At 42.4% G+C, this 13675-nt stretch overlaps 1 protein-coding gene across 5 annotated transcripts in view; it reads left to right on the forward strand.

The window, feature by feature from the left end:
- STS (steroid sulfatase) overlaps positions 1–13675 on the forward strand; it is a 160414-nt gene that overhangs the window by 92086 nt on the left and 54653 nt on the right. For all 5 annotated transcript variants that reach the window (XM_053202037.1, XM_053202036.1, XM_027050618.2 and 2 more), the window contains one exon: positions 3863–3999. In XM_053202037.1, coding sequence (XP_053058012.1) covers positions 3863–3999 — 137 coding nt within the window. The remainder of the gene's footprint in view (positions 1–3862; positions 4000–13675) is intronic.

Here is a 13675-nt window from a genome sequence, read left to right on the forward strand (position 1 = left end):
AGACCATATACAGGCTTTTTGCTCATCTGCTGGCTGGTGTTTTTGTTTCTGTTTGGCTTAGCCGTGAAATAATAACTGGCTCAGTTTGATCTGGTTTCTGAGAATAGAAGGGACCCAGCTCACTCAGTATGCAATGCTTTATGCTTATTTTCTCCTTCAAAAGGCAAAGGAATGTCAGTGCAAGGAGCAACCTTAAAAGTCAAGTGTGACAAGCACAGGATCTGAGGAGTGACCCATGAGGCACTGCATGGGCAGGAGGAACCTGAGCTATATGCACATGAGGAAATAAAAATGCATTTGGCAGAGTGTGCATTCGTTTCCTTATCAGAGGTAGACTCATTAGTGTTGCGATACCCTGTTCTAAATTTGAGATGTTTTTCGTTATCGTGGCAACTTAACATACTAAATAAATATGTAAAGGCATATTGATGTCATTGATTTCATTAAACAGATTATTTTTTGAGAGCTTTTGGTGACTGGCAAAGATGGTGAACAGAAGTGACAGTCACTTCAAGGTGATCAGAGGCTTCTGACATAATTTATATGTTATGACGTATATACCTATACCAACAGGTGCATATTTGTATGTGTATATATTTATACATATACTAATAATATATATAGGTGTATATGTGTGTGTATGTATATACACAGCTATACTAATATATGAGTTTATATCTGTGTGTGTATATATATATATACACTAATATACACATGTATGTGTATATGTATATATATATACACACATCATACTAATATATATTTGTGTGGATGTATACACGCACCTATACTAATAATATACATATGGGTTTGTGTGTGTGTATATACACCTATACTAATATACATATAGGTGTATATGACTACATATATATATATATATACTATCTATGCTAATAGTATATGTATAGGTGTGTATGTGTACATATATATACACACACGGCTATACTAATAATAGATATATAGACTTGTGTAGGTATATATATAAATGTATGTGTAGATATATAGGTTTGTGTGTGTGTGTGTGTATATATATACGTATATATATATATATATACACACATATACAGCTATACTAATATATGTATAGGTGTATATGTGTATGTGTATATGAATATATACACATACGCATACACATATGTATATATTCATATACACATACACCTGTACTAATAATATATGTATAAGTTTGTGTACACATCTATATGAATAATATATGTGTAGTTGTGTATATGTGTATATATAATATACACATATACACACATACAGCTATACTAACATATATACATATATACATACATGTATATATAGGTTTCTGTATATGTGTATGTGTGTATATATACACCTATACTAATATATGTATAAGTTTGTATGTGTATACCTATACTAATAATATATGTATAGTTGTATATGTGTGCGTGTATGTGTATATATATATATGTATATATATACATATGTATGTGTGTATATATATATACACATACACAGCTATATTAATATACACACACACATATATATATAGCTTTGTGTGTATATATATATAACATATACAACTATACTAATATGTGTGTAGGTGTATATGAGCACATATATATACTACCTATACTAATAATATATGCATATATATCCATAGGTGTATATATGTACATATATGTATACACACACACCCCTATACTAATAATATATGTATAGGTTTTTGTGTGTGTGTGTGTATATACATAGATATATGTATATACACTAATATATGTATAGGTGTATGAGTACATATATATATTCTACTTATACTAATAACGTGTGCATAGGTGTATATATGTACATATATATACACACACATTTACTAATAATATATGTATAGGTTTGTGTGTGTGTGTATATACACCTATACTAATAATATATGTACAGGTATATATGAGTATATGTATATACTATCTATAGTAATAATATACGCACACACATACTTATGTAATAACATATATAGGTGTATATGTGTATGTGTATATACCTATATATATATACCCACAGCTGTACTAATAATGTATATATAGTTTGTGTGTGTGTGTATATGTATGTATACTAATAATATATGCATAACTGTATATGTATACATATATATACACACCTATACTGATACATGTGTAGGTATATATGCATACATACACGTAAACACACCTCCTAATAATATATATAGGTGAATAGTATCTGTGTGTGTATACGTATAGGCATACATATAAAAACAGGTATGCATGTATTGCATATGTAGGCATGTATACCACATAGGTATATATGATCGTACCTGCTCTAGACCGACCACCTGGCACACAAACCATGTGGCACTGCTGGATCCCTGCAGTGCTGGAAGTCCTGGGTGGACCCGAGGAAGCCAGGAGGGCTAGTGCAGGCTTTGATTGGCTAACACAGGGTTAGTGAACTTACACTACTCACCAACCGCTGTGCTGGTGCCTGCAGCACACGAAAGTCCGTGGCATGCCACCGCTTGTGGTCTCGTGGGGGAAGGAAAGCACGTAGGGGATTCTTGGTTTGTGCACCAGCTGCTCTAGTACAAGTTGCATTCGGCACCCATCTATTCCTTCATCTACTCCATTTGTGCCCCAACAGCCTTCTAAAGGGCACTTGTTCAGTAGTCCCTTTTAGCTGGAAAGGAATTTCTGACGCTTTCCTGGATGAAGGTAGAATTTCAACCGATTACATAAAACCAAAATGAGGCAACTGAGGGCGTTTCTCGGAGGCAGAAAGACACCTACCAACGCTCCAGTCCATTTCCTCCACAGCGTGGAAGGAGGTGAAGGAGATGTAAACAGGAGGTGGCGTGACTTCTTGACCCCTCTCAGCAGACCCGCACGGGGACCCCCAAGACCTGTCCACACTCACCAGCCTTGTGGCATTTGTCCCAAGGGCCAAACATCGACAGTGACTTACAAGTCTCGGGCAGCTGTATGTTCTCACCGATTGTACAGAGTAGGTTGTTCTTGAGGGGCTCAGTCAGTTAAGCAGCCGACTTTGGCTCAGGTCATCATCTCACGGTCTGTGGGTTCAAGCCCCGAGTTGGGCTCTATGCTGACAGCTCAGAGCCTGGAGCCTGCTTTGGATTCTGCGTCTCCCTCTCTCTCTGCTCCTCCCCTGCTCATTTTCTCTCTCCCTCCCTCCCTCTGTCTCTCTCTCTCTCTCTCTCAAAAATAAACACACACACACACACACACACAAAAAAAAAGAAAAGAAAAGAAGAGAATTGCTTTCACAGTAACTTGAGACTCTTGATCGGTTTGGGCCAGTTCCTAGAATGTTCCATATAATTTCCAAAACTTTAGTGTTGACAATGGAGTGTTCATTCCAGGAGACCTGTTCTATAGTGGAAGGTGAGCAATATGGCGGAATCCAGAGTTGAATTGGCATTAGACAGGGAATGCCTCAAGGACATAGCACTTCCTTCCACTGATCTGCACAGGGTAACCATCAGTCTCTTCACAGGCACGCCGTGGAGACTTCTGCTTCTTTGAGTAAAACGTACAATATTAGGGGCGCCGGGGTGGCCCAGTCAGTTAGGCATCTGACTTCAGCTCAGGTCATGATGTCATGGTTGGTGGGATCAAGCCCTGCATGGGGCTCCGAGCTGGTGATGCAGAGCCTGCTTGGGGTTCTCTCTCTCTCCCTCTCTCTCTGCCCCTTCTCTGCTCTCTATCTCGAAAATTAATAAATACACTTTAAAAAAATGTTTGAAAGTGTAAAATATTAGACATCATCTTGTGGTGCTTTCCGACTTTTCACATAGCATCATAGAGTACTAGTTTGATCCTTACCAGCATGTGGCAGATGTTCTTACGTTGCTCTGAACCTTCTCCTCTCGCAGGAATGCTGAGAAGCCATTCCTGCTGGTCCTGTCGTACCTTCACGTGCACACGGCCCTGTTCTCTTCCAAGGACTTTGCCGGAAAAAGCAAACACGGAGCTTACGGGGACGCCGTGGAGGAAATGGACTGGAGCGTTGGTAGGTGTCTTTCTGCCTTCTTTGCTGTGAGTTTCCACCCTGATGCCTTTATACAGCAAATGTTTTTTTTTCTTTCTTTCTTTCTTTCTTTCTTTCTTTCTTTCTTTCTTTCTTTCTTTCTTTCTTTTAATCAAACGAAGGTAATGAAACACTGATTCTGAGATGTAACAAGTGTCTTTGGCCCCAAGTGCATGAATGTGGCTCATCGCCAGGGAAGAGCTGGGTGTGTGGGCCAGCGAGCAGAGGTTAATGGAGAAAAAGAACCAAAGTTTTAACCTTTCTCTTGACTGTTCCTGTGAACAATCAAATGTGAGCAACACCTCGTCTGCAGCGCAGTTAGATGAGTGCTGGATTTGGGGATGGAGTGGACCGCGGCCGCCTACAGCCTTGGCTGGCGGCTTGGGGTGGCAGCTACAGGGTCTCCTGGGGATCCTGTCCTCTTGGCTGCATAGTCCACTGGTTTCCTTTTTAGGGCCCATATTCCTCTCGCCGCCTCTCTGAGGATGCAAACGTTGCCTTGTTGTTTCTGTCCCTTCTCCTTCTTCTTAAGTTACTCGATTCCTGAGAAACCTACCATTTTTTCTAGAGGTGCTGGCAAGACTTACTTGAAACAATATATCGTCCACGTCTACAGGAGATGGTCATGAGCCTGCTTTCTTTCATTTTCTCTGGTACAGCTGAGCAATCTCGGGTCTGTTCTCTAGTGTCTAGGGGAAGCAAAGGAATGGAAAAGCAGTGGGCCCTGAACGCGTCACTCAGATCCTGTCTTTTCTGGTGACATTGTCTTTTGTGTTGACATTGCACAATCCTTACGGACAAAATCGGACAAAATTGTCCAAATGTCACCAGTCAGCAGGTTGCTTAGGGTTTTCATGTGTTTGTTTTCTTTTCCTTTTTTCGCCCTCTCTCATTCTTCCTCCTCTTCTTTTTTTGCACTGAATTGGTAGTTTTTAACTTTTTCAACTAGATCTTTTGGAAATACTGTAACATGGCCACAGAGTGGTTTTTGGGTGTTTTTTTTTGGTTGATTTGTTTTAGGCAGCAAATTGAATGTGATGATGGTTGCCTACTGTGGTGATTACAAGAACAGTTTTGTTTTGTTAAATCTTGGTGCGCTGTCTTAAGAACCCAGAGGACTGGACCCTTATTCTAGCTTCCAGCTCTGTGTTTACTGTCTCTGTGAACTTGGGAAACATCTTGAATCTCTAGGCTTCATGGCTATCATCTTAACATGAAGAATTCAGACGAGGCAGGTCCTCACTGTGTGTCTTCTCTGCGGATCTGTGAGTCTGCAAACTAACAGAAAGGGGGACGTATGATAATTACCGGGATACTGGAAACCAAAACATTCCCCGTCACAAGACGTGTGAGACAAATCCATGCAGTGGGCCTTTTCCATACGCCAGAACAAGCCTGCCTCTTTTCTCGTTTGCTTCTTTAAATGTTGCATGTAAATCCGTTTATATTTCCCACTTCTTGGTAGTGCGAATTGGTAGAATGTTTTATCTCCTTGATGAGCATTAGGTTTCAAATAACAGGTTGCTTGTAGGACTCGAAGACATTTGCTGGCTAAGCCAGCAGGCTTGTGCTGGTATCATGAAACGTACTTTTATTTAATTATAATCCCACATATGTGTACCCTGACCCGTCACAAAGTCTGACGTTGAGCGTTGTATGTAGAATGGTTCCGTCTAGAACCCGGTTCCGTCTTGAACGAAACGGAGAGTATTTTTCAGTCTTTGAGATCTACGCTCGGACCTGACGTCACATTTGCAGACGATCTTGTTTCTTTTGCCGAAACATGAAATCCTCCCCGTGAGCCATGACATTAGTTTCTCGGGATGTGTTTGCTGTCTTACAAATCCGGTACCTCTGAGTGTTTCGATGAGCATTCCCACTTTCCAAGAAGAGCCTTTCCCTACGACACCACGGGACTGCAACATTCTCAATAATTGTGTAATAAAACGGGGACGTCTCCTTAAAAATGATGTGTCCTGCACAAAAGGCACCTGAGATAGCAGTGGGTAAGTGAAGAGGGCACATCTCCGTCATTCCGAGCATTTCTTTCAAAATTGGTGGAGGCCGCATAATTCCATGGAGGATAGCTTTCTCCACCGCGGCCTGTCTGTCCCCGTAAAGGCATATTCAGGGCAAAAGCACCTTTGTTATTTAATTGTGCTCCAAGGCCACTTCCACGCCACATCCGTGTGTCCATTGCCTTTTTCTTAGCTGGGTGATTGCACTGTGGTGCACTGCTTAATCACCGAGGGCAGTGAGCACACAGATCTGGTGTGAGGGCCACAGAAGGGGCCCTGCAGAGCCACCATGTGGGTGCTAGCATCCTGGAACCGTATTACCTCTAAGTAACCCACAGGGTGGTCAGCGTTCCTCAATAATGCCAGTCACTGGCAGCTCATCAGGTGCCCCGCAACTAGCCCTGGCCGGCGCACGCGTTCCCTCCTGGGTGCTGTGGCCCGTCTGGGCGGCAGGGAGCATGGTGTTCATCTGCGTTCTGCAGGTGAGGCCGGTGAGGGGTGCCGATGGCTAATACACCTGCCTCAGGTGTATTTTTTTTTTTAATTTTTTTTTAGAGAGAGATAGATCACAAGTGGGGGAGGGGCAGAAAGAGAGGCAGACACAGAATCCGAAGCAGGTTCCAGGCTCTGAGCTGTCAACACAGAGCCTGACGCGGAGCTCAAACCCACAAACCGTGAGATCATGACCTGAGCCGAAGTTGGACGCTTCACCGACTGAGCCACCCAAGCACCCCATGCCTCAGGTGTATTAATTACAGAATTAATAATACAGGATGAGCAGGAACCTGAACGCAGGTGTTCAGCTGGAGCGTGAAGTCTGCAGCCCGGTGTCTCCTGCTTTCCCAGTAATGAGAAAGGCTGCTTCCTAGTACGGAGCAGTCCACACTAAATCACAGGGAAATAGCTCATGCCTTCATCGTGCATGTTTATTGAATGCTGGACTGGGCGCCTGTTCTTTTTTCTTTTTGAGCGAGGGAGTGTGATAATGATAAGTCCCTTGACATAAGGGAATTTAGAAGCCGCTGAGGGACTTAAGATTCTTCCAGGAGATGTCATAATAACACAGAGCACAAGTTATGAATGACTGTCCCAGCGAAGGAAGGTGCAGATAAACCCCTTGATAGTTTGGGGATAGGAAGGGTGGGAAGACGGGGCCAATGGACACAGCCCGCCATATCCCTTCAGCAGGAAAACACTGACAGCCAAATCCCGTGGACAGTCAGGGCATGATTGCAAAGTGAGATTTTCAATTCTAAGTAATTCTTTTTTTATTTCAACTTTTTAATGTGTATTTTTGAGAGAAAGAGAGAGAGAGAGAGAGAGAGAGAGAGAGAGCAAGACAGAGAAAGAGAGGGAGACACAGAATTTGAAGCAGGCTCCAAGCTCTCATCTGTCAGTCAGCACAGAGCCCGACGTAGGCTCAAACCTACGAACCGTGAGATCATGACCTGAGCTGAAGTCAAATGCTTAACTGACTGAGCCACCTAGGTACCCCCCAAGTAATGTTTTTAGGTTTTTATTTATTTATTTTAAGAGAGAGTGAGCACATGGGGAAGAGGCAGAGAGAGACAGAGAGCGAATCCCAAGCAGATTCCATGCCACCAGTGCAGAGCCCAGTGTAGGGCTCGAACTCATGAACCATGAGATCATTATCTGATCCAAAGTGAGATACTCAGCCGAGCCACCCAGGTGCCCCATCAGTCCCAAATAATTCTGAAACAGCAGAGCCTTGAGGAGGAACAAATGGGCAAAATCACAGTGTTTTCAAACATGCACTGGGTATTTTGGGGGCATGCCATTGTAGCTGTTTTTCTTCCCCTGGACATTAAGTGGTATTTACTGGAGATCTATGAATGGGAAGGGTGCAGAGAAAGCAGGTGGAAGCATGGAGGTGGTTCCCACCAGTGGTTTCTTATCTGTGACTTGTACCATCCCAGGCAACACCTTCAGTCTGTCAGGTGGAATTTGCATGCAGTCAGCATTTATTTAGAGCCCCGTGCTATTAATAGAGCCCCAGGAAGGAATCATAAATCAGCACTTGCCCAAGAGTCAACTAGCAAATTCTCTATCCTACAAAGAGAAATGCAAGTCAAAAACAATGAGGTGAACACTAACATAAATGTCTGGCGTCAGATCAAACCTTTCAATTAAAAAGAAAAAAAAAAAACAAACAAAAAAATGCTACTTTCAAGGGTTGGGATCCAGTGGCTTATGTGGGATTTTTTTCTTTCAAACAAAAACTGTGAAGCTTTTTCTTTAGTAGAAGAAGCACCCCCTGTCATGGTGGCATTGAGAAGTGTTCTGGATCGCTCAGCATCTGTGATGTGGTACCCCTAGTGGCTGTGTGTGATACGGCGGTCCTCAGTTTCTCCGTCCCTTTCCATCTGTGGGACTGAGCAGCACCACCTTCTGTCGGTGCAGGGACAGAACACACAACCAAACTAATGGGAACATAATGCACAGGTTCATACAAGACCAGCTGAGGGTAGGGTACAGGGTGAATTCCTCTTTTCCATGCCTGACATATAGTTAAACACATGCCTTGCAACACTGATGACCACACATGGAATCCATCTTGAGAAATGGCGAATGAATTGGAAGGTCTCAAGAGATCAAGATAGTGACAAGAACCTCAAGTAACACAAGAAAAGACTATAAATGAGGAGCCTTGGATGTTGGTCAAAGCCCCTCACACATACAACATGATTCTAACAAGGGTTTGGCTTATTGGGCATGGGTCCATTTCAAAATGGACTCTTTCTGGGACTGTTGTGTTAGAAATGCTGTGTGCAGTGAATAACTTCTCAGTTAGTATGTACGTTTGCCTGGGTGAAGGTGCTCTGGTTGGGTTCATGTGGAAGACATCTGCTTCTAGAAGGCTGCAGACCAGGAGCATGGCAAGGGTTCAATAAGTCCTACCTCAAGGTGAAATCACTTATGGGGCCGGCGGGGTGGGGGCAGAGGTGCCTGGTACAGCAAGTCCCTATCCAAGGTGCTGAAATTGCAAGTCCTACTTAGTTTTCTCTTCCATACGTAGATAATGGTCCCACCATGGGAGTGGATAAGATTGCTTTGCAAGCGTGTTGAAAGCAGTTGAGTAACTTGTGACTCAAGGTTTTCCTGCATTGAAAGCCAAGATAAAAGTCTAGAAATGAATTTCCACGTTTCTACTTCTCAAAAACTAGCATCACAGAGTCTAAGAAAGCAGCGGCAATATTCTCTTCGTCATTCTTTTGTTCTCTAAGGAACGCAGTCTGGGCCATAATGCTGTGTATTTCCTTTGGGATTCAACACATCAGTTTCCTGTCTTGAATTTTTAAAACGCTCCTTTTCTTGATAAATGGAGCCTCCTCTAAAGCGTGAAAATAATGTGCTCACTTCTGATGCATTCTGAAAATGGAAGGCCAGGTAGAACATTGAAAGGAAGGGAAAAATAGGAAGAATTCCCAAAAGAAAAACAAAGGACCCCTGAGACTGAGAACAGAGGGTAGGAGAAATGGGGGTATCAGAATTCAGGGGTAAACAAAACTTCAAAGGACAATCATCTTCTAACCAAGTGAAGATTCACAAGTCCATTTAGCCACTATAAACTTTAGTGTCGTAACAGATTGCTGAGCGAGTGATATTTGAGGAGTCTGAAGTCAGTGGGGTTGGATATTCCTTCAGGAAGCACAAGGGACGTGGGCAGAGGGATACTTATTGGACTGTGTCTGAGCTCTGCTCACAGGGAGAGCAGGAATCAAGTGTTGGCTCAGAGTGTGGAACTGGGTGATTTTCAGGCCAATGTAGAAGCAGGAGGAAAGATCATTGAATTGACCGATGATTAAATTTTGCCAGGGAGTATCACAAAAGACATTTCAGCATCGGATATTGGTGCAATAGCAAGAGAATGACCCAAGTGTCAGACCGCAGCATGGGAATGAGGAGTGTGGGGGAGAGGGGCTGGTGGCTTGGAAGTCCATGGATTGTAGGTTCAAACAACATGGTAGGGAAGGTGTTGGAGGCCTTAGAGGAGGTGAAAGTGTTTACATGGAAGAGGTAGAACCATTCTAACCATTCTGGGCATGCATAGAGGTGTGGCTGGCTTTTAGGTGAATGGATAAAGGACTAGAAGTCAGTCTCCTTGTGTTGAGTACATCAAGGCACTGGAAAGCCAGGGCCTTTAGCTGGCTCTTTCCTTGTGACTGCACAAGCACCAAAGACACCAGGTTCAGCTCTCCCCTGATTGGGATGGTTGGTTAGCTTCACACACTTTCAGGATGGAGGTTTATGGCGAGGCAGGAACACTGGATGAATAATGGTGTATTTTACAGGGAGCAGTGCAGAGCCATTATGGACCACACATTCATTAGCTGCACTTTCAGTTTTCTCAAACAAACAGTCAGTGGAGACTCAAAAGTTATTTAAGGGGTTGGTCATCAGCCCCAAGTTCCAGGTTTCCAGCAGGTTTCATGGAGTAAGGGAGGTGGTCTATACACAGTAAAGCAAGCTGGCTTCCATCTCTGTACGGCAGAGCCCCATCTGTCAGCTCCTTGCCACGAAGGCAGTATTAAGAGGAAAATGCTCATAGCACAAGACTCATTGTCATCTTGTAGCTACAGTGCACATCACAGTGAACTGTGCTGGGGACAGTTCCTACTCGGAGGCAGTGGGAAGCAGAATGTGGAAGCATTTAGGTATAAAATTCCTAAGCTTCTCAAACAGAGCAAGTGCACCCTTCAGCCTTGCGCAGCCAAGGTTGGATGTGGTGCGAATTCTTAAACGTGTTTTTAATTTGCATTGTATTTAAAACTAAGCACTGTAGAGTTTCAATAAAAGTAAATAAATGAAGCTAGGTGGCACTGGCTCCAGAAGAGACAGAGTGATGGAGGAGAACAGGAAGCCCAGAAAGAGACTCTCATGTAAATGTAGATGTGGCCTTTCAAGGCAGACAGCTAAAAATAGATGATGCATTAATTGCAATAGGATGATTAAACTTTGGGAGACATTATACTTACTGGTCCCTGGCACTGTGGTGTTTTGCATGCACTTAAAAGAGATAATGATGCTGGAAGTGATGGTGATGACGATGGTGGTGATGGTGATGATGGTGGTGGTGATGTTGATGGTGATAATGGTGATGAAGAGTAACGAAAAAGATGAGGGTGATGGTGATGATGGTGTTAGTGAAGAAAAATGATCATCAAGAAGAAGAAGACGACGAAAATAACAAAGACGAAGCAAAGAGGGAAAAAGTGATGATGGTCCAGGTAAATAAGACAGTTTTTCAGGGAGCTGTAGTTTAGGAAAGTAAAGTAACTTACCTGAGGTTACAGAGATGGTGTATGATACCAAGAAGGTTAATCTGCTTGTGTGCTATGCTGCTGTGTCCCATGCATGAAAGTGAATACCCCTTGCGGTTGAATTTGGAAAAATGACCCGCGAAAGAATGCAAGAACATATATTGGGCTCTATTTCTCTGATGTATTGTTGAGCAGGTTCTTTCTAAGCTTAAACGCAAAGAAATAAATGCTAAAGGAAAAGATTGCTAGATTTAGCTACATAAAATCTAAAATTTCCTGATGTCAAAAAAGATAACAAACTAAAAATACCAGTGACAAACTAGCATATGCAACATCTACATAAAGAGAAAACCTCTGAGGTGTAAAAGGACTTTGTACAAAGAAATTGGTTAAAAGATAAATACCAGAGGAGGGACTTAGTTGTGCCAATGTGTTGTGTCCGCTCACTGTACCCTTGGTGGCATTAAGTGTTATGATTTCTAAAATAATACTATAATAATAATGATAATAACATCCCTCAAACTCTCTGCTAATATGATGAGTGAAAGAGGAAACTTTTAAACTTACATATACCGCATTATATTGAATCCTAAGGAGGGCAGACATTTCTCTTGGCGCTTTTTTTTAATTAAACAAAATCTATCGTCATTTTTCTGGTGGGGTCAGTGCCTTTTCTTAAGCCCCTACTCCAGGGGCGACCTGACGAAGAGCTAAGGCTGCAAGGGGTTTTCCCCGTTGCCCCTGCTTAACCGTACCACTCCGTTTACTTACAAAGTGTATTTTAAATATTCAGCCAGCACTTTCTATTTCTGAATCCCAGGGCATCCATGACACAATTATTAAAACTCAACTCAAGCAACAAATTAGATTTTATCTTCACACTGGTGCTTCTCTTCATTGAAAATTCCCTCTTGGAGTTTTCAGAAGACTTTAAGTTGCCTCTGTGTGTGTGTGCGTGCGTGTGTGTGCGTGTGTGTGTGTGTGTGTGTGTGTGTGTGTGTTTACATGAGGTCCTTTTGCACTACATTTGCTTTCAATTTCATCCTAAATAGCACGCGTTAAAAAATGCATGAGTTTGTAAAATCTGCTTAATTCAATAACTTCACTATGGATGCTAATTCCCCAAAGGGGATACTGATGTTAAAACAAACAAAAAAGTCTACTAGCTTATCCCAGACTATCCCGTGTTGGGTATGTGCTTGGAATGGCACGTTAGCTCTGAATCAGATAAAATATGACTGCCAGTCTTGTCACTGTGAGCCCTTGTTACAGAGATGATCATGAAATAGAGCGTTCAGACAGACAGTATCCTCCCAGGGACTTTCCATGGGGCCTAGTATCACAACACTTGTGCTTAATGAACAAATTTTTATTCCAGTGGATCTAGCCAGGAGGGGAATAAGGTAGTTTCCCTTACAAACCCACTGTTTACCCGAGTGTGAGATGCATAATAAGGTTTTTGAAACTTCAGGAAGACATCTAGGAAATGAGGATAACCCATAAATTGTAAAGGGATGTCTAAAACAGACCTACCCATATATAATTTTCCTTCCACAGTCATCAAACCGATTTAACCGGGAGGCGGTATGAAAAAAAATCACGTGTTCAATTTACAAAGGTATATACTCACCTTTAGAACATGTGCAACAGAAATTCGGCCATTTGGAAGCACTTAATGTATACTTTGAAAATACAGGGCTTCCTCACAACCGTATATGTGATGTTGCTCCTGGAATATAATTTTATTGACGTTCATACACCTTCCAGGCTTGCAGAAAAAAATGACTTTATGATAAGTGAAAATAAAACCTCCTATGCCAAGATTTTCCATTACTGTCACTTTCTGAGGTGTGTGTCAGAGGACCGCTTTGTGAGCGATGGTTTGGAGGGCACAGTAGGTGTGAGATGCCACTGAGCAACCTTGAGTCTTTCTTCTTTCTGTGCTTCTACGTTGGGGCATTTTCTGTGCATATTGGGGCCTTTTCTGTCATTGCAGCGTGTATCCTGCATCAGCACGAGCCAGCAACTGAGTCCTTGGTCCACATAGATCAAGTGCAGAGCTTGGAGGTGCCTGTCCATCAATGTCTCCATTTTTGCAAGATGCCTTTGCCATATTCTTTTTTTTAATTTGAATGTTTTCCTCATTTTTTGTAATTCTTCTAATGGCCAGAGTAATCTAGAGTCTACAAAACCAAAGAATACAGACACACACAGCAGAAAGGAAGTGCCTTTAGTGACCCCGCCCCTGATGGCCAGCCCGGTTAATGGTTGACGGTATAAGTTTCACTGTTTGTATGTCGCCACTGTGGTATAATGCGAAGACACCATCCTTATTAAGAGGATTTGACACAAACTCTA

Source organism: Acinonyx jubatus, chromosome X (assembly GCF_027475565.1).
Source record: "Acinonyx jubatus isolate Ajub_Pintada_27869175 chromosome X, VMU_Ajub_asm_v1.0, whole genome shotgun sequence".
Lineage (NCBI taxonomy): Eukaryota > Metazoa > Chordata > Mammalia > Carnivora > Felidae > Acinonyx > Acinonyx jubatus.